Source organism: Meles meles, chromosome 8 (assembly GCF_922984935.1).
Source record: "Meles meles chromosome 8, mMelMel3.1 paternal haplotype, whole genome shotgun sequence".
Classification (NCBI taxonomy): Eukaryota; Metazoa; Chordata; class Mammalia; order Carnivora; family Mustelidae; genus Meles; species Meles meles.
Window position 1 is genome coordinate 8,767,814 of NC_060073.1, and position 19,400 is coordinate 8,787,213.

The 19,400-nt window shown below is 53.5% G+C and overlaps 3 protein-coding genes across 11 annotated transcripts; 2 read left to right on the top strand and 1 right to left on the bottom strand.

The window, feature by feature from the left end:
- The first annotated feature begins 3,189 nt into the window (after window positions 1-3,189).
- On the top strand, window positions 3,190-15,913 carry BSCL2 (BSCL2 lipid droplet biogenesis associated, seipin). Of its 6 annotated transcripts, XM_046015032.1 has the most exons (13): window positions 3,190-3,471; window positions 3,611-3,844; window positions 5,712-5,917; window positions 7,373-7,689; window positions 9,491-9,572; window positions 13,259-13,402; window positions 14,185-14,319; window positions 14,497-14,594; window positions 14,737-14,878; window positions 15,033-15,099; window positions 15,247-15,333; window positions 15,449-15,529; window positions 15,670-15,913. In XM_046015032.1, exons 3-13 carry the CDS (start codon window positions 5,843-5,845, stop codon window positions 15,822-15,824), a joined length of 1,383 nt encoding a protein of 460 aa, XP_045870988.1. In that variant the 5' UTR covers window positions 3,190-3,471; window positions 3,611-3,844; window positions 5,712-5,842; the 3' UTR covers window positions 15,825-15,913. The 6 variants fall into 6 exon arrangements, with proteins under 6 accessions (XP_045870988.1, XP_045870989.1, XP_045870987.1 ...); XM_046015033.1 differs by lacking the exon at window positions 3,611-3,844; XM_046015031.1 differs by lacking the exon at window positions 3,190-3,471 and having other exon boundaries at window positions 3,492-3,844.
- GNG3 (G protein subunit gamma 3) lies at window positions 3,788-5,812 on the bottom strand. The gene is made up of 4 exons (XM_046015042.1): window positions 5,689-5,812; window positions 5,108-5,326; window positions 4,588-4,687; window positions 3,788-4,312 (listed from the first exon to the last, which is right to left on the bottom strand). The coding sequence occupies exons 3-4, from the start codon at window positions 4,684-4,686 to the stop codon at window positions 4,184-4,186; spliced, it is 228 nt and encodes a 75-aa protein (XP_045870998.1). The 5' UTR covers window position 4,687; window positions 5,108-5,326; window positions 5,689-5,812; the 3' UTR covers window positions 3,788-4,183.
- Window positions 15,914-15,935: 22 nt separating the features above from the next.
- Window positions 15,936-18,785, top strand: LRRN4CL (LRRN4 C-terminal like). Of its 4 annotated transcripts, none has more exons than XM_046015038.1 (2): window positions 15,936-16,260; window positions 17,306-18,785. In XM_046015038.1, exons 1-2 carry the CDS (start codon window positions 15,936-15,938, stop codon window positions 18,022-18,024), a joined length of 1,044 nt encoding a protein of 347 aa, XP_045870994.1. In that variant the 3' UTR covers window positions 18,025-18,785. The 4 variants fall into 4 exon arrangements, with proteins under 4 accessions (XP_045870994.1, XP_045870997.1, XP_045870996.1 ...); XM_046015041.1 differs by having other exon boundaries at window positions 16,256-16,339; XM_046015040.1 differs by lacking the exon at window positions 15,936-16,260 and adding an exon at window positions 16,347-16,774.
- The last annotated feature ends 615 nt before the right edge of the window (window positions 18,786-19,400 follow it).

The following is a 19,400-nucleotide window of genomic DNA, read 5'->3' on the forward strand; positions in this document are numbered from 1 at the left end:
TTAACAAGAGCGCTATTGTGTTACAGCACTGAACTGTTCCTAACTGTAATTTTTCTTTCTTTAAGATTATTTATTCATTTATTTGACAAAGAGAGAGAAATCACAAGTAGCCAGAGAGAGGGAGAAGCAGGCTCCCTGCTGAGCAGAGAGCCTGATGTGGGGCTCTATCCCAGGACCCTGGGATCATGACCTGAGCCCAAGGCAGAGGCTTAACCCACTGAGCCGTCCAGGCACCCCCTAACTGTAATTTCTAATAAATGGTCAGGGACTTAATAAGGCTGAGATGCCACAGGCTCACAACCAGTGTTTGGAAAAAGTAGTGATATAACAGATGACAGATCCTGCTCTAACTCCTCTCTCTGTGTGGGACACAGACTCAGACCCCCAGAGGCTTACAGTTTTGTTTACATAAAGGCTATCCTTGATTTCAGTGTTTGCCCATTATCTGGGATATTTAAAGTCAGGGTTGTTGGTTTTTTTTTTAATTTTTTAAAAAACATTTATTTGACAGAGAGGTCACAAGTAGGCAGAGAGGCAGGCAGATAGGGGAAGCAGGCTCCTCCTGAGCGGAGAGCCCAATATTGGGCTCAATCCCAGGACCCTGAGATCATGACCCGAGCCAAATGCAGAGGCTTAACCCACTGAGCCATCCAGGTGCCCCCCTTTTTTTTTAATTTTTAAAGATTTTATTTATTTGAGAGAACATGGGGGGAGGGTCAGAGGGAGAAGCTGACTCTCTGCTGAGCAGGGAGCCTGATGTGGGACTCAATCCTGACACCCCAGGATCATGACCTGAGCTGAAGGCAGTTGCTTAACCAACTGAGCCACCCAGGCACCCTGAAGTCAGTTTTAGAGCTAATTAATCATTTTTAAAAATTAATCATTTTTAATGGTTATTTATGGTTAATGCCTGGTCTCTGGTAACCTCTTTTTTTTTTTTTTTTTTTTTTTAAGATTTTATTTGACAGAGACCACAAGTAGGCAGAAAGGCAGAGAGAGAGGGGGAAGCAGGCTCCCTGCTGAGCAGAGAGCCCGATGCGGGGCTTGATCCCAGGACCCTGAGATCATGATCTGAGCCCAAGGCAGAGGCTTAACCCACTGAGCCACCCAGGCGCCCCACCTCTTTAAAGAAAAAAGATTTTTATTTATCTTTGCAAGAGAGAGAGAGCGCGTGCCTGTGCAGGTGACGGGTGAGGGAGGGACAGAGGAAGAAGCAGACTGCTGAGTGGGGAGCCTGATGCAGAACTGGATCCCAGGACCATGAAATCATGACCTGAGCCAAAGGCAGGTGCTTAACTGAGCCACGCAGGCACCCATCTGGTAACCCTTAAGCCCCCTTTGTCCCCAAAGAGGGCTGCAGCCATTCACCCCCAATTTGATGAGTATGAAAATTGTGCAGAAAAATTGAAAAGAGACTTAAAAAGCAAAACAATGAATATCAAGATTACGTTTATTGAGCACTTCCGTTCTGGCTTTTTACCAAGTCTGAGCTGATGTGGAAATTTTCACTTACTCTCCTGGAATTTGCCCAACACTGATGCAGTAGAAAAAGAGTTTCTTAGTGTCTGCTCTGCATTGCTTGCTATTTAAGCATACATAGTATAATCATTCGTTAAATATTTGAGTGCCAGCTATGTGCCAGACACTTTCAAGATAAGATGCTCCTTGGGGTGCCCGGGTGGCTCAGTGGGTTGATTTCAGCTCAGGTCATGATCTTATGAGACTGAGCCCTCCCTGGCCCCATCCTACCCTGCCTCCGCCCCCAACCCCCCTGGCCCCCGTGCCCAGTGGGGAGTCTGCTTGGGATTCTCTCTCTCCCTCTGCCCCTAACCCCCTGCCCCAGAATAAACCAATCTTTAAAGGAATAAAATAGAACACACTGGATCCTTTCAGGAGTTTTCATGAAACACCAAGAAGGAACCAATGGGGACTCCTGAACAGAATGGGGGTAGGTCCCCACTTGAGGCCAAGCAGTTTGTTTTCCCTGCTGCTTCATTGCTAGGGTGAGGCAATTAGATGACCTTCAGAACATGTTAGGGCTCAGAAATTCAACAGCTCCAAAGCTGCTTTTTGTTGCTGAAGGTGCCCTAAGTCCATTGGGTACCCCTGGACCTGTGGAGACATCCATAGGAGACTAAGTTCAATTCCTGGTAGACGCCCTTTATTCCTGTGGTTTCCTCTCTGCATTCCTCTCTCCTTAACTGTTTCCTGTGCAAAGGTGTGGGGAAGCTGGGGTGATAGATATCCCTAATACCTCCTACTACTGCAAGGTGCCTCCTCCCACCCCCTCAAATGTATTTTTTTTTTTTTTAAGATTTTATTTATGTGACGGAGCACAATCCAGGGGGAGCAAGAGAGGGGGTGTCTCCCTCAGCAGAGAGCCCAACCCATGTTGGACCAACCCAGGACCCTAGGTTGGTGACCTGAGCTGAAGGCAGACACTTAACCAACGGAATCACCCAGGTGCCCCTCCCAAAGTGTATCCTGACAAAACGAGCTGGCCTAGGGTTCCCCCCAGGAAGGATAGATACATCCCTGAATTGGGGGATGTTGATAATGCATGAGGAGCAGACACCCCAGGACTGTTACCTTTCCTGTCTTGGCGCTGATCCCGCCTCCATATGTTCACCCTTGGAAGGAAAAGGCTTCTAGAAAAGCATCCCGGGCTTATAAACCTCCGCCAAGTTTGAGTCTGGGAGGTGCTCGTGAGACATTAAGCCTTGGATTTGGCATCTGGCCAGATGGCAAGCTGGGGCCACTACGAAGGTTGGTAGGCACACTAGGAGCCGGGACGTTGCTTCTGGCGGATGTGACAGAATGGGCCTGAGGGAGAAATGGCAACACTGCAAGCCCTACCAGGAAACCCAACCCGAAACAATTTCGAGCTTATCTAGCTCCTACGGAGACCAGAAGGCGACTGAGGAATGGCACTGGGCACACCCCAAAGGGAGCCTCTACTTGGCAAGCTGTAGAGTCTAGATTCCCTCGCAAGATCCATGCGACCCGCATGCCTGCTACGCTGGGCTTGCGAGGGTCCTCTTGTCTCATGATCTTTGCTTATAGCCACCCGTGTGCCTTCACCTGGATGGTGGGGGGTGGGGAGACGTCGATTTTCAGACTCCGGGGTGGGTGGGAATGGGCATCGAGTTGGCAGGGGCAGGGGCAGCCATTTTGAGACCAGATGAGCACAGAAGGGACCATATTGAGATCTCTGCCAGCTTGGGGCCGCCATTTTAAGCATGGGGCTAGCTCGGAAGCCCTGTACGGTGAAACCCAGTGACGTGGGGCTGCCATATTGGCGCATGTCCCATGGCGGTGGCCATCTTGGAAAGGGGCCCGCTGTGGGCGCGGCCATCTTAGAAGTAAAACCGGCCCCTTCGCAGGAATTGGAGCCGCGCACCTCCCCTCGGTTCTAGAGTTCCTGCGGTCTGCGAATGCTCTCGGAATCCCTCCCTAGATCTCCCCTGTTCGGTTTGTTTTCATTTTCGCTTGTGTTCAGTGCTTGCGCGCGCACGCGTGCTTGCGTGTGTGTGTGTGTGTGTGTGTGCGTGCGTGTGTGTGCTCTCCGTAGCCTCTGAGCGTCTGTTGTAACTTAGTTCTTCCACTTTAGACGCTCTCTCGCGCCCGCCATCCCCCCAACCCCGGCGATCTCCGATCCTAGACAATGTCTAACCTGATTTGACTGGCCCTATTCCTGGGGTATGCCGAGCCTTCCACCTGCCGCACACACTCCCAGATCTACAGACTGATGATCCTCTCCCCAAGAACGCTAACACAGGAGCTGTCCTCTGAGACTCTGGATGACTTTATTCTTCAAATGGCTTTACCCTTCTCATAGCTCCAGGTGAGACTGAAAGCAAGCACCCGGCCCATCCCTCTCTCCATTGTCTGAGCGGGTCACAGAGAGAAGCCGGCAGGACGCTGGCAGAGTCTGAATGGCCGTTCTGGGGATGGAGCTAAGGGGGCCCTGGGTCAGGGGGTACTTGGGGTCCTCCGCAGTGGGCGAGGAAATGGGGTCGACAGATCGGTGACGGAGACCTTTGTGCTTCAGATAACCTCATGGGGTTGGACAAGGGCTAGGGATGGGGATGCAGGGACCCTCAGGGGCTCACGACAGTTACTGACCTAAGGAAGGGCCTAGGAGAGGGAAGGGTGAAGAGCTTGTGCTGAGGGACAGGGCAACTCAGAGGAGGGCGCAGAAGAACTTCTTCTCCCGGAAGGGGTTCTCCGAAGTGGGCACAGGGGTGATGAGGGGATCCTCACAGGCGTGGGCATCACAGTAAGTCATCAAGTCTGCTGCTGCCTTGGACACCTGGGGCACAGCCAGGAGGGGAATTGTTAGCCAGGTCCTCTGAGAGGCAGTGCCGCCTCCCTCCCCAGATGGGTTATCTTTTGCCATCCCTAGGGCTTCTTCAGACAGTATTCGCTTCCCTCATTCCCCACAGAGGCCAGGGGACGGCTGTCCTTACAGAGCCAGAGACTCCTCCCCTGATGGCAGGCAGTCCAGGAAAGAAAACATCTCTTAACCTGAGCTTTGGGGACCTACAACACAACTGGGCCAACTAATGGCACCCAGGGTCTGCCCACCTTTATCCGGCACAAGCTGGCTTCAATCTTAAGCTGTTCCACCATCTTGCGGGCTTGCCCAATACTCATAGTGCTGTTCACAGGGGTCTCCCCTTTCATCCTGGAGAAAAGAGAGGGATAGCTCAGACCATGATGTAGGGGGTGAGGGGCCGCATAATCTCATCTGAAGACCCCTCCTCCGTGCTCCTTTTTCATCAGTCTTTACAAGACTGGGGTCATGTGTCCCAGTATTTTGTTCCTCTTATCCTCATCCTCTAGCAGCCTTTCCCATCCCTGTCTTCCTGGGCCAAGGAAATGGAGATGGTGGGATGAAATGCCCCCCCCAAGTCCCCCTACGGCCTGGGCCACGGATCATTAGACATAAAAATGATTTAAGGCTTTTCAGCCCTTCCAGCCATGTGTGTTCCCAGCTCTGAAAGCCTCAACCAGAAAAAGCCCCGCCCTGATGAGGACACGTTAACCCCCCTCTCCTTGCCCCCTTGAGCCCCAGGGGGAGAAAAGCAGGATGCTCCCTACTCACCTGAGGCCACAGGCAGCAGCAGCCCTGGGGAGTAGTCAGTGGGGTGCACAAAAGCTGCCTGAGATGGGTGCCCCACCTTGCAGGGAGTTGCAGCTGAAAGGATCTGCGGCAGCAGCAGAAGCAGCTAATACAAAGAAGTCCACTGGGGAGGTCAGGTCAGAGGTCTGCCGGGGGCTAGTCCCAGTTCCGGCAGCTCAGGCACTGCCCAGATGCTGGTACCTGAAGGATGAAGGATGCTAGAAGGAGCTGCTCAGATCCTGGAGCATACCAACTGCCTGGCCAGTGGGGGAGCCTGGCTGGTGACTGCAGCCCCTACGCACACCCCCACCGTGAACTGTCTCACTAGCTGCCCTTCCCCCATTGCAGGCATTCTGAATCCAGACTAGGACGGACCTGGAAGGAGCAGAGGCCCAGGCCGACTCCCCCCCACCCCCTTAAATGGGGTGGTCTGGACCTGTGACATCGCAGGCTGTGGAGTCTGTACTGGCTGCGGGGGACCCTGCTCATTTGAAAATCTGACATCAGCTGGGCAGTCGCCCCCCTTCTCCCTCCTCCCTCTGCTCTGACATAGCATGTAGTACCTGAATCTTCTTTTCTTTCCCAGGGACCCTCCATTCCCTATCCAGGAAAATGTGATGAGCTACAGGTATCAGCTTCTAGATGACCAACCACTTCATGTTCTAGCCACAAGTGACTCGAGTGGAAGATCCAGGGGCAGCAAGGTCCATTAGGAAGATGCCTGAAGAACAAGAAGAAACTGGGGGAAAAGAGGTGTGCAGATACCAGATCAAAGAATCGGACAAAGAAGAGGTAGGGGACACTGTGGGGAAAGTCTTCCGGGTGTTTCTTGAACTAGACGAGCTGCCAGGGTGGGTTTTGGAGTGTGGGTATTGGTGTGAGAGATTACATCCCAGGCCTGCAGGATTGTGGCTGGCGCTCCGTGGAATGTGAAGATGTACACGATACTAACCTTACCCTCTGAGGAATCTTACGTGGGGTGAATAGTCATATACAAAATAGAAGGTGCCGTCTGCTAAGATCTAGTGGACATAACGCGCTGCGGAGATCCTGAGGGAGGGTCCAGTTAGGGTCCGAGGAGGTCGGTCGCGTTCTAAATGCTGGAGACAAAACATGGAGCTGAAATGCTATCAGTCTGGTGATAGGGGCCAGCCAGCCGGCCGGCCAGCAGGGCTCTCTGCCTCGGACGCCTACGGGTCCCAGGAGCTGTGGGCGATAAAAGTGGGCGCCAGCTGGGTGCCGGCCCCTCTCCCCCTTTGCGGGGGGTTTAGATGGCCGGTGGTGAAGGTGTGGGTGGAGGGCCGGGACTGCGGCCTCGAGGGGCGGCCTGAGGGGGATGCTGCTGACTCATAGCATGCCCTGGGCCTTATCTTGAGGCCTGGAGGGAGGCGCCTGTCCTCTCGGGTCTGGGAGGGGGACGGCAGGGAGGGACGGGACGCAGCGCGCGGAGGTGGGAAACCCGCCGCCTGACAGGCCCCGCCCCTTGCGCCGGGCCCCGCCCTGGAGTGAGGTCCGGCCCCGTCAGGCCACAAAGGCGGCCGGCGGAAGGGGGCGGGGCTTCCGCGGGAGGCGGAAGTCCCCTCTCGCAGTTGCCCCAGCCTCGGCGAGCTGGTGAGTCTGCAGAGCGCTGGCGGCCGGCGAGCTGCTGGTTTCCTCGCTGGCGCGGTTAGATCGCGACTCCGGACGCCGCGCCCACCGCCAGCGGGAATCAGGTGCTGGCGGGGAGTGCAGGACGCCCTGCCGGGCGTGGGGCGCGGCCCTGGCGGGGAGCGAGCGCGGCTCTGGGAGAAGAGAAACTCCGGAGGCAATTGTGACCGCGCTTGGGCTGTTGGCTTTGAGTGCGGCTGTAGGACCCTAGGCAAGTCGCGCATTCTGTCGGTGCAGCCGCCTCGCGGTGTGGACTCGGTGTCATCGTGTGTGTGAAAGCCTTTTTAAGGTGCTCATCCTCTCTGTGTTAGGTGTTGTTATGAATGAGTATCCCGGTGGCCTGTCCCAGACTCGGGTGTCCAGAAGACAAGTTCAGCTGAGTTGCTGGGGCAGTGGGGCTAAAGAAAGCACAGTGAAGGAATAGGGAGGGACTAATTGGTTGAGAAACGCAGTCATCTGGAGAAAAGCCGTATGAAAACAAAGGCTTGGCTGTGTTCGGCTCTCTCTAGTTCCTCCAAGCCAGTCCAGTAAGCTTGTCCTTTTTGTTCCTTCCTCCCCTGGGAAAAGAGCTATTCTTTCCCCGTCTCTGTCTTTTTCCAGGAACCACCAGCTGCTTCATCCCATGGCCAGGGGTGGCGTCCAGGTGGCAGAGCAGCTAGGAACTCAAGGCCTGAACCTGGGGCCAGACACTCTGCACTCCCTGCCATGGTCAATGACCCACCATTACCTGCCTTACTGTGGGCCCAGGAAGTGGGCCACGTCTTGGCAGGTCGCGCCCGCAAGCTGCTGCTACAGTTTGGGGTGCTCTTCTGTACCATCCTCCTCCTGCTCTGGGTGTCTGTCTTCCTCTATGGCTCCTTCTACTATTCCTACATGCCCACAGTCAGCCACCTCAGCCCCGTGCATTTCTACTACAGGTGAGAGGGGTCTTCTACCGAAGTAGAGGGATTCTTTGAGAGAATTGCTGTCAGGGCACTTAGTGCTTATTCAGGTCAACCCCTCATTTACAGAGGAGAAGTTCGAGCCCAGTGTGTTTATATGACTTCTTACCTTTCACAGCCCAAGGCTGAGAAAGCTTTGGGTTGGTAGGGCTCTAAGGTCCTAGTTCTGCCTCCGGTTACTGAAATTTGTTCAAAAGAAGAAGAAAATCCCCCTTTTAGACTGTCACTGTGAGGGTCAATTCTGTTTGGGTTGGGTCAGATCTCTCTCAGGGCCACTGTAGACCTCTTTTTTTTTTTTTTTTTTTTTTTTAAAGATTTTATTTATTTACTTGACAGCAAAGATCACAAGTAGGCAGAGAGGCAGGCAGAGCACTGTAGACCTCTTAAGCAACCAGATCCCTTAGGTCATCTCAGAACTCACTTGGCCTTCAGTAGAGAAAGTATTAGGAAAGCCTCAAATTGCCTCCTACGTTACTTTCTCCCACTTCCGATAATCCCACAGATTATGGAAACACAAGGTAATGGTACACAAAGTCCCAGAGTCCTGCTTCTTACCTGGGACCTTAGTTCCTTCTGATTTTACAGAGTTTGCCAAATTCTCTCCCTTTCGCTTAACAGTGGCAATAGGACCAATGAAGAGAAGCTGATTGGGGCATTCTTATCAATGGTCCAAAGTTAATTTTTTTTTTCCCTGTCTTGAGTCCCTGATTATGAACTGTGCTTTCTAAGTCAAAGCTGCTTAAACTTTCAGGAGGCATGATCTCATGAAAACTCTGGGCCTTCTGCTGGAAAAAGGTGTTTGCACTGGGACACCTGGGTGGTTGGTAGAGCACATGACTCTGACTCTTAAAATATATATACACACAAACACACACACACATAAAGGCATGCCCATGTATAATTTTTCTTACAAGTTGAGATTTGTGAATCTCTTAAAAACCATCTTTGGGGGTGCCTGGGTGGCTTAGTCAATTAAGTGTCTACCTTCAGCTCAGGTCTTGATCCTGTGTTGGGCTCTGCACTCAGCAGGGAGCCTGCTTCTCTCTCTCCCTCTCGCTTGCTAGCTCTCAAATAAATAAACTCTTAAAAAAAAAGAAGAAGAAGAAAAAAAGACCATCTTTGGATTCTTTGGGATTTTCTCAAACTAGGCTCCAGACCAGAACTACTGAACCAGAATCTGGGGATAGGACCTAGGAATCTCCTTGTTTTTGTTTTTAATTTTTTAATTTTAATTTTTTAATTTTAATTTTAATTTTTTTTTGAGAGAGAGTGAGCACACATGCACCTGTGAGTTGGTGGGGAGGTCCAGAAGGAGATGGAGAGAGAGAATCCCAAGCAGACTCCACGCCAACAGGGAGCCTGACACAAGGCTTAATCCAAGGACCCCGAGTTCATGACCTGAGCAGAAATCAAGAGTTGGACACTTAACCGATTGAGCCACCCAGTTGTCCCCAGGAATCTGCATTTTTATCAAGCTCTCCCCAAGTGAATCTTAAACACTGCAATCTGAAACTATGCGGCTAGGTGTTCACTGCGTCCCGTGTAAGACTTTCCACTCTAAGGAGAGGAAATGAGCTGAAGTAGCACGAAGAGAATGAAAACTGTTCAGGTGTCTTGAATCTCCTGGCTGCATTTCTTTTCCATCTCTCTCTGACAGAAGGGTACCTGTTCTGGAAGAAGGGATGGGGGACAAGAGGGAGCCCTAGGGGGCCAAGGAGGTGTGCGGACAGGTAAGGCAGACTCTGTAACTCAGTGGAGTATCCCCATTCTCATCTAGGACTGACTGTGATTCCTCCTCGTCCTTACTCTGCTCCTTCCCTGTTGCCAATGTCTCGCTGGCTAAGGGTGGACGTGATCGGGTGAGTATGGGAGCCGAAGAGAGGTTTCATGAGAGCTTCGGAGACTTGAAATCGGAGGGATTGAGAAAGACCTGGCGAGCAGGACTTGAGCAGTAGAGACTCAGGAGGAAGACTCTCAAGGAGAGGGAGGTTAAAGAAAAAGTCTGAATCGCGTGGATTATTTCCTGCCACAGATGTTAGCAGTGCCCTTCTCAGATCGCTTCAAACGGGCTGTACCTACCAGATGAGATGTGTTCTAGACCTCAGGGAACCTAAGTGAACCAATCAGCTCTTTCCTGGACGAGGCTGCAATCCACCCCGCAGTTTTGAAAGCCTGTATGTGAGGTTAGGAAACTCCTGACAAATGTGTGTGCTGTGCATTACAGAGAGCACTGTACCAGGGGGTGGGCCACAGGCCAGTAGGGCTTTAGCGAACCCCGAAGCCCTGGGAGATGCAGAGTGGGAATGCATGTGTTTGTAATAGGCAAGCTGCTGGAGGCTCTCAGAAGAGAGGAGGACCCCGGCATGCTTCAGAGGACCGTTGGAGCATCCACATCGTTTTTGCTCACCAGTTTTCTGAGTTGTTAGTCAGCAACGTAACTCATAGTAATTGGTGGCCACACGTACTAAGAATTTTTAGATCCTCTGAAAAATATTTTTTTAAAGATTTTATTTATTTATTGAGAGACAGAGATCACAAGTAGGCAGAGAGGCAGGCAGAGAGGGGGGAAAGCTGGCTCCCCGCCGAGCAGAGAGCCCGATGCGGGGCTTGATCCCAGGACCTGAGATCATGACCTGAGCCGAAGGCAGAGGCTTAACCCACTGAGCCACCCAGGCGCCCCTGCAAAAAAAAATTTTTTTTTAATATTTTATTTATTTATTTGGCAGTGATCACAAGCAGGCAGAGAGGCAGGCAGAGAGAGGAGGAAGCAGGCTCCCTGCTGAGCAGAGAGCCCGATGCGGGGCTCGATCCCAGGACCCCGGGATCATGACCTGAGCTGAAGGCAGAGGCTTTAACCCACTGAGCCACCCAGGCGCCCCCCCAAAAAATTTTTTTTAAAGTGGTTCGTGGGAGGACACTTCCTGACATGGGATAATCTACATGGTCACCCTGGAGGGAGGAGTGTGAGCTCTAGCATCTGGGGGGCCCCTGGGATTGGTGTTTGGACTGGCCTTGTTTGGCAGTACGAATAGCCAGCTGTGTGTATCCTGTGACCTCTTCCACTGGACCAGTGGAGGTAGCCAGACACCGTCAAGAAGACTTAGTAGGTCCGATGAGTTGGGTCCCCAGTGGACGTTGTGACGTGGAAGGTTGGATATTGTGAGGCAGAGTCTCATCGTTTTGTTTTATTTATTTATTTGTTTGTTTATTTTGTTTGAGGTTGGGTTGGGGCGAGCTGAGGGAGAGAGAGAGAATCTTAAGCAGTCTCCACAACCAGCTCAGAGCCCGGTGAGGGGCCTCGACCTCACCACCCTGAGATGACCTGAGCCAAAATCAAGTCGGGCGCCCCAAGATTTATCGTTTTTTCTGGCTACTCAGAAAAGGAGTTTGGAGAGTATTACAGAATCTTCTGTGAAGACATTGGTTTGATGTACTTTTGTGGCTAAAAATAATAATAAATAGACTGTGTTGAGAAGGAGCTAGAAACAAAGCACAGTACGTCTGCCCTGAAATGGTGCCTATAATTGTGTGGCTGTGTGGTGCGGAGATCCTGCCGATGACTTGGGGAGCCTGAAACAATTGGGTGTGAAGCTGCCAGATGAGGGGTGAGGGGAGATCCAATGTGAGGGATGCCGATCAGGGTGGTCCCTGATAATTAAAGCAGGTTGATCATTTTGTCCATTTACAGTGAACCTTTAGGAAGGAAGGAACAGAATAAATAACGTGTATGTATGTTATGTGTAACACTTTGCTAGAAGTAGAAGATGGGGTCCTGCTTTCAAGGAGGTCACAGGATTGATGGAGAAATCGATACATCGCATTAAGTAGCCAAGTGGAAGGTACAGCTTCCGCATTTCAGAAGAACTGGAGGGATCAGTATGAAACGTGATGGCGAGGCTCAAGGGGGATCTTAGAAGGAAGGGTGGGCATTGTGTCGGAATGGGGGAACAGAAGGACAGTCTGCCCATCCGATGTGCACAAAGGCATGGAGTCACTCATAAGAATCTGGTGGTCGATTCCGTGGGTCCCGTTGGAAGCAATGATGTTTTTAGCCAGAATTACTAGTTTAAAAACCTATGTTAAAACAGCTTTGTTGAGAGAAAACTCACATACCGTACAGTTCACCCATATAAGACATATAGTTCAGTCGGAAACTCCTACCGCTTAGCTAATAGTCAGTCCCCATTTCCCTCCACCTCACCCAGAGAGCTACCTGTGAAAATGTTCCAGGGACACCTGGGTGACTCAGTTAAGCATCTCACTCTTGATTTCAGCCCAGGTCATGACCCTGAGAAGGGTCGTGGGAGATGGAGCCCCACATCGGGCTCCAGGCTGGGTGTGGAACCTGCTTCATCTCTCCTCCTCTCCCTGTGGCCCTCCCCCACCCTAAAAAAATGTTTCCAAGAATTCGGTGAGGCCACCAGCTTCCTCTGGCCTGTTCCAGGGCCTAGAGTTTCATGGAATCCATTTTTTTCAAGAGATAATTCATTCTGGAAATAAGAACCTGTACAAAGAAAGACTGCAATCGTGATTTTCCACCTTTTAGTGAGAGTGCGCAAAGCACTCTCAGCCACGTCTGGATTGGGGGGTGGTTCACGATGGGTTTTTTCCTTTTTCTATTTTTTAAAATCCGTTCCCTTTGTTTAAAAACAAAAGCTTTACTCTTGCCCCTGTGATTCTTGTGTACCATCCTGAAGGAGGTGATGCTTGGACAAGAATAGTTGAACAAAGAGGGGCGCCTGGGTGGCTCAGTGGATTAAGCCTCTGCCTTCAGCTCAGGTCATGGTCTCAGGGTCCTGGGATCAAGCCCTGCATGGGGCTCTCTGCTCAGCAGGGAGCCTACTTCCTCCTGTCTCTCTACCTGCCTCTCTGCCTACTTGTGATCTCTCTCTCTCTCTCTGTCAAATAAATAAAATCTTTAAAAAAAAAAAAAAGAATAGTTGAACAAAGAATTAGAAGAATAGAGGAACAGTCAGGGAAAGCCAGGTTATGTTTGGTGTCAAATCTTGAACCTTTGGAGGTTAATCCCAGTGAAGAAGCCTTCCTACCAGGCGTCTCAGGGTTCTCTCCACAGAAGCAAGGTAAGGGACCCAGAGTGACAGAAAGCTGATGTGGAGCGACAGTGACTGAGAAGGGATGGCTTGGGAGTTGGTGCACACTGCTGTCACTTGGTTAATTAATAATGGAAGGGAAAGCAGGCTGGACCCAGGGGGATGGCCTCACGGGGACAGAGGGCTGAGTCACACATGGCCCAGTTGGCAACAGGACGGTTCACTTTCGGAAAAAAAAAAAAAAAAATGTGACACAACCTTTCTCAGAACAGAGCTGGTTTCAGCCAAGTCACAGGATGCTGATCTCAGAAGTGGGAGGGTCCCGGCCGCCACAAGGGGGCAGCACCTTCCTGGGATGAGAGACTGAGCCGCCTGCTGTGCTAGCCAAGGGCAGGGGGGCTGGTGGCCGAGTTTGGAGGGGCGAGGGGAGGTGGAACAGAGCACGATCTAAAAAAATTAATTTTCTGAAAAGAGATGGGGGCTGCCTTGGGCAGGTGCTGATGTATGGACAGCCGTACCGTGTTACCTTAGAGCTTGAGCTGCCAGAGTCCCGTGTGAATCAAGATCTGGGCATGTTCTTAGTGACCATTTCATGCTACACCAGAGGCGGCCGGATCATCTCCACTTCTTCGCGCTCCGTAAGTGTTCCTGGCCTGTCTGCGGAGCTGACAGGAGGTGTCAGAACATCTGGGTAGGGCTTCAGGAGAAAACATCCCAGCTCAGAGGTCACAGACTCCTCACAATGGGGAAGAGGAGTCAATCTACCAAGCCAGACAGACACCGTACATACCTGATGAGTGTGTCCAGCTTTTGGAAAGATCTGAAGAGGGGAGCCAAAATGGGCTTCTTTGGGGCCCCAAAGACCTGGAATCCTCACTCAGAAACATACGAGCCGAGAGACAGCTTCTTTAACCCGTTGGTTACAAAGCACTACAAACCCGGCATGTTAGTAATAGTCCCATAGCAAGACTAGACTGGATTCAGTGAAGAAATGTGCAGTGCTTATGAGCCCATAGTGGGTCTTCAATAAACATTAAGACCCCATTCTTACGTAAATTGTCAACAGAGCCACACAATGAAACGCATCTCTGAATGTCTTCATGGAGAAAAAAAGCTTCAGGTGGCGCCCTGAAACTTAGTCTATTCTGGGTGGTCGATCTGCCCGGGGGAAGATCAGAGACTGTGTGGGGCTTAACCTGCGCAGGTTCTTAGAAGACGGGAATGGAGACATGGTTAAGCGGGGCAGACCTGTCACTTGGGCAGCTGGGATGGTTCGGCCAAGGGTGGGGGATCGTGGTAGGAGATGAAAATGGGAGGGCAGCCGGCCTTACAGACCACTCAGGAGGCTCGGTTTTGAGGGGTGGGTTGGGCTGTGGGAATCGGGTACCTGTCCCCAGCCTTTCCCTTCTGGCTCTGGCAGGTGATGCTGCATTACCGCTCAGACCTGCTCCAGATGCTTGACACGCTGGTCTTCTCCAGCCTCCTGCTGTTTGGCTTTTCGGAGCAGAAGCAGCTCCTAGAGGTGGAGCTCTACCCGGAGTACAGGGAGAACTCGGTGAGGGGCTGAAGGAAGACTAGGGACCGCTCTCCCCAGAAGCCCAGAGTCCCGCCTGCCGAGCCTCTGGGCTCCGTCAGCCACGGAGATGCCGCGAAGGGGCGTTGGGTTGGGCTGGGAAGAGTGACAGCCACAGGAACATAGCCTGACACCCTCCCTGCCCCCGTCCCACCCCAGTACGTGCCGACCACGGGAGCGATCATCGAGATCCACAGCAAGCGCATCCAGATGTACGGGGCCTCGCTCCGCATCCATGCCCACTTCACCGGGCTCAGGTGAGGGCGCGCCGACGCCGGCCAGGGCAGCCCCGAGGTGGGCTGTCCTCAAGTGCAACTGGCTCGCGTTTTCCTAGAACCAATTCCTGGGAAGTGAGGAGGCTGGTGCTGTCCGCTAACTGCCACCCACCTCTGGCCCCAGGTACCTGCTGTACAACTTTCCGATGACGTGCGCCTTCATCGGCGTCGCCAGCAACTTCACCTTCCTCAGCGTCATCGTGCTCTTCAGCTACATGCAGTGGGTGTGGGGGAGCATCTGGCCCCGACACCGCTTCTCTTTGCAGGTCACAGAGGACCTCCTTCCCCTCCCCTCCCTTCCCCTCCACGATCCTCCTTTGAGGAGCGGGCTGGGGCGTGGCCAAAGGCTGGGGAGCAGAGGGGGCCCAGATAACAGTCCAGGAGGCCGGGCCTTGCTGCTCACTAGTTTCCCCCGCACAGGTGAATGTCCGGAAACGAGACGGTTCCCGGAAGGCAGTGCAGCAACGGATCTCTGCCCGCCGTGCAGGTAAACATGACGGGAGGCGGGGCTCCTGTGTGGCCCAAGCTTTAGGCCCTCGCAGCTGAGCTTGAGGGGCAGAGGACAGGTTGGAGGAAGTGAGCTTGGCCCAGGCAGCTGCGTTAGCCCTACCGCCGTCCTCTACCCACTTTGGAGGCACAGGACCCCAAGGCCAGGAGGAGTCAACCCAGTTGTCAGACATTACAGAGGACAGCGAGAGCCCTGAAGATCCCCCGGGGGCAGGTACTGGCTGCAGCTCGCCCGCGCACCCTTCCTCCCTCCCTCTGGCCCCACAAGTCCTCAGTTGTCCTGGTCAGCCTCTTCTAGTCTGACCTCTGCCTTCCCCCTGTGGCTGCAGAGGGCCAGCTCCCTGAGGAGGAGAAAGCAGATCAGCAGCCCTTGAATGGAGAGGAGGAGCTGGAGCCAGAGGCCAGTGATGGTGAGGGGCCTGGGGCACGGAGGTCTGGGCGGAGTGGAGGTGGCTGGTGGGTGGGGAGGAGGTTGTATTGGTTGAGGGAGAAGAGCCTTCGGTTACTTAACTTCCCATTGGGGATTTTGTTTCTCCCTCCTCTGGCTCAGGCTCCTGGGAAGACGCAGCTTTGCTGACGGAGGCCAACCTGCCTGCTCCTGCCCCCGCCCTGGCCCCCTCCCCCATCCCTGCCCCAGAGACTCTGGGCAGATCTGAACCGACTGGGGACAATCTCCGACAGCGCCCCACCTGCTCTAGTTCCTGAAGAGAACAGGGCGGAGTCACATTCCAGTCCTTTCTCCCCTGACCCCTTCCCCTATCTTCTGGCTCCCCCAATAAACTATTTTCATGCCAGTTGCTTGCCTGACTCCTTGAAATGGATTCAGGGCCACTTGAGAACCCCATGTCCCTGGGCATCCTCCCCGCCTCCCTGCATTGGAGGAGACTGTCTTGTTGGGGGCTGCCTGCCGAGGGGGAAGGCCTCCAGACCTGGACTGCTCTAGGTCCAGCTGTCTGCATTCATAAGCCTAGAAAGTCCAAGGAGAGAAAACCATCTGGCCTACTCCATCCACGTGACTCTGGGGAGGGGGATCATTGCAGGGCGGGTCCGGAGAGCCAGGCCGCATCATTCCAGCCTCTGCACCCCTCCCTTTCTCTGTCCATTGGGAGGCAGAAGACAGGAAATGACTGCCATGGATGTGGTAGGACTTTTACCAAAACAGCATTTTGTAGCCCAGACCCCATGCTGCCACAGCTGTTTTCTTCTCTGATACCAGACAGGTGGCCCTCTCTCCTCTGCGCCCCTCCTCAGCCCTCCACATAGTTTCAGCCTTGTGATTCTCGGCTCCTGGCTGCCTTCCACATTCCACTCCCATCTCCGAACCCAGGCATCCTGGCCTCCAGATGAAACAGCTGCTGTGACTCCCGTCCCTCCCCCCCCCCCCAATCCCTGGCCCTGTGACTCAGGCTCTCTGAAGGGACCGGCCGCTTCTTGGCGTTCACCGGGATAGGGGGGTGGAGGGGGCCTGGCGGGGGGGGGGGGGGGCTAGGTGGTGACATCACAGTGGAAGGGTATAAAAGCTTCCAGCCAAAACAGAATTGAAATTGAGGACACTGACAAAACCTGCCCGCAAGCCTGTGCTCCCCGGGGCACCCCAGCCTCACGCCCACAGACCTCTTGTGGGAGATTTGCACCACGGTGAGACCTCCGGGCTGGTGAGGGGCTGCTGGGGGCCAGGGGAAGGGGGGGGAGGTCGGGGTGGGCAGGGACTGGAGCTCTTTCAACAGGTGGGGAGGATGCCAAGGTCCTTAAGGTTCCCCCTCTATTCCCATCTCTTCTGTCTCATTTCTGTCCGCTTTCGGGTTTTTGCGTGTGTCGCTGACAATTGTTTTACTGAGATCTTTTCTTTGGGTGGCTGCTGGGAATTTTTCCACCTTTCTTCCCCAGGCTGAGTAAATCATTTCCTCTTCTTTTCCCCTCCAGAACTTCGCTTATTCATTAACCATTTCTGGGCCTTCACCCATTGCAGGTCACACCCCCATCTCGCGGGGCAGCCCATGTTTGCCCCCCTCCCCTCGAAGCCAAGTCGGTTGACAAATAAGTGTGTCTGCCTCTTTCCCTCCTCTTTTCTGTTCTCTCCTTGGGCCCCGCTGTGTGTCCCTGTCCCCAGAGGTTTCGTTGAGGGAGAGGACCTAGGAGGCACAGGGTCTGGGCAGTCTTTACCTCTCCACCTCCCTCCCTTTCAGACTCCATGCCGGGCTCTCCCTGCCTTCTGTGTCTCCTGGCTGTCACCTTCTCCTTAGTTTCCAGAACGCGGCCCTTGGCCCCTCAAGATCTTACGGAAGAGGAGGAAGATGAGACGTCCCGGCCACCCCTGCCGCCTGTCCTCTGTGACTACGACAGCTGCCGGCACCTGCAGGTGCCATGCAAGGAGCTGCAGAGGGCTGGGCCCAGAGCCTGCCTGTGCCCCGGGCTCTCTAGCCCTGCCGAGCCGCCTGCCCCGCCGCGCCTGGGAGAAGTGCACGTGGTGGCCGAGGACGGGAGCGCAGTGGTGCACTGGTGTGCTCCCTCCTCGCCGGTCCACCAGTACTGGTTGCTGCTTTGGGAGGACGGCGGGGCTACCTGGAAGGGGCCCCCGCTCAACTCCACGGTCCGCAGAGCAGAACTGAAAGGACTGAAGCCCGGGGGAGATTATGTCGTTTGCGTGGTGGCTGCCAACGGGGCCGGAGAAAGCAGCGTGCCTGGGGCAGGTGGGGAGGGCCTCGAGGGGGTGGGTGGCCCGACTTTCGGGCCCTGTGGCAGGCTGGCCGTGCCCTCCAGACCCGTTACCCTGGTGCACACAGCCATCGGGGTGGGCACCGTGCTGGCCCTGCTGACCTGCTTAGCTCTGGTCTGGCATTTCTGCTTGCGTGAGCGCTGGGGCTGCCCCCACCGGCCGGCCTCCCAGCCCGCAGTAGGGCTCTGAAGCAGCCTGGGGGGCCTCTTGGGGCCCAGCTAAACCCATGCTTGGAGAGGAGAGCTTAGCCCGGGTTCCCTGGGAGGAGGCGGCTGCTGCTGCTGCCCTGAGCAGCCCTGGGTGGGGGGCTGTTGGGGGGATGTGTGGGGAGTAGAAGGCCGGGTGCCTGAGGCTCTATCTGAGTCTCAGTGCCCAGCCCCAGAACTTGCTCAGGTCCCAGACTTTTCGTCCTGCTCTAGCCTCAGGTTTTGAAAGGAGCAGAGGGGGGTCCTTTTCCTTAAAGGACCAGATGGTAAAGAACGTAGGCTTTGCAGTTCCAGACGATTAAAATCAAAGATAAAACGTAGGTACCTCTATAGCCATGGAACCGCGTAAAAACGTAAAAACCATTCTTAGCTCACGGGCCTTTCCTTTTCGGATCAGGCCCTGGCCGCGTTAGGCCTGTTGGCTGCAGTGAGCTGATCCCAATCCCCATCATATACCCTCAAAAGTGCCCTGTCACATTGGTGGCTTTGCTGGGCTTTTGAGAACAATTTGGGAGTTTGGGGCAAGACTACTCCCTCTTTTACCTTTCATTTGGATATTGACGGTGGGCACCCCTGAGTCAGAGTCCACCTGCGTCTGAAGTGGGTGGAGATGAATGACTGACATGGGCTGGAGAACCATGCTGTCTGGGGCATTTCGCAAGAAATCCAAGGATTTCCCCCACTTTCCCTCAATCTGTGTCTGTTGTATATCCACTGTACCAACAATAAAGGAAATATAAAAGGAAGACATTTTCATTTTTCCTGACCCTTTTCATTTCCCTGTCCACATACCTATGTATCAGAGTAGCGTATACTTTCAAATTTATTTTTATTTTATTTTTTTTTTTATTTAAAAGATTTTATTTATTAATTTTGACAGAGAGAGATCACAAGTAGGCAGAGAGGCAGGCAGAGAGAGTGAGAGGGAAGCAGGCTCCCTTCAGTGCAGAGAGCCCGACGTGGGACTCGATCCCAGGACCCTGAGATCATGACCTGAGCTGAAGGCAGCGGCTTAAACCACTGAGCCACCCAGGCGCCCCTCAAATTTATTTTTAAATTAACTGGACGTAGGGGTGCCTAGGTGACTCAGTCAGTTGAGTGTCCGACTCTTGGTTTCCGCTCAAGTCATGATCTCAGGGCTATGAGATCAAGCACCGCGCCAGGCTGTGAGCTGGGCATGGAGCCTGCCTGAGATTCTTTCTCCCTCTATCTCTCCCCCATCCCAGGAAATAAATAAAACCTTTAAAAAATAAAAAATAGGGGAGCCTGGGTGGCTCAGTGGGTGAAAGCCTCAGTCTTCAGCTCAGGTCATGATCTCAGGGTCTTGGGGTTGAGCCCCACATAAGGTTCCTTGCTCAG

Bases quoted from the DNA above. Each gene is read 5' to 3' on its own strand.
- GNG3 (XM_046015042.1), bottom strand. From the start codon at position 4,686: ATGAAAGGGGAGACCCCTGTGAACAGCACTATGAGTATTGGGCAAGCC. The intron at 4,313-4,587 runs GTGGGCAGACCC...GCTGTGCCCCAG, and splicing joins CCAGCTTGTGCCGGATAAAG to GTGTCCAAGGCAGCAGCAGA.
- BSCL2 (XM_046015032.1), top strand. From the start codon at position 5,843: ATGCCTGAAGAACAAGAAGAAACTGGGGGAAAAGAGGTGTGCAGATAC. The intron at 7,690-9,490 runs GTGAGAGGGGTC...ATTCTCATCTAG, and splicing joins CCCGTGCATTTCTACTACAG to GACTGACTGTGATTCCTCCT. The intron at 15,100-15,246 runs GTAAACATGACG...CCCACTTTGGAG, and splicing joins GATCTCTGCCCGCCGTGCAG to GCACAGGACCCCAAGGCCAG.
- LRRN4CL (XM_046015038.1), top strand. From the start codon at position 15,936: ATGGATTCAGGGCCACTTGAGAACCCCATGTCCCTGGGCATCCTCCCC. The intron at 16,261-17,305 runs GTAGGACTTTTA...CCTCCCTTTCAG, and splicing joins AAATGACTGCCATGGATGTG to ACTCCATGCCGGGCTCTCCC.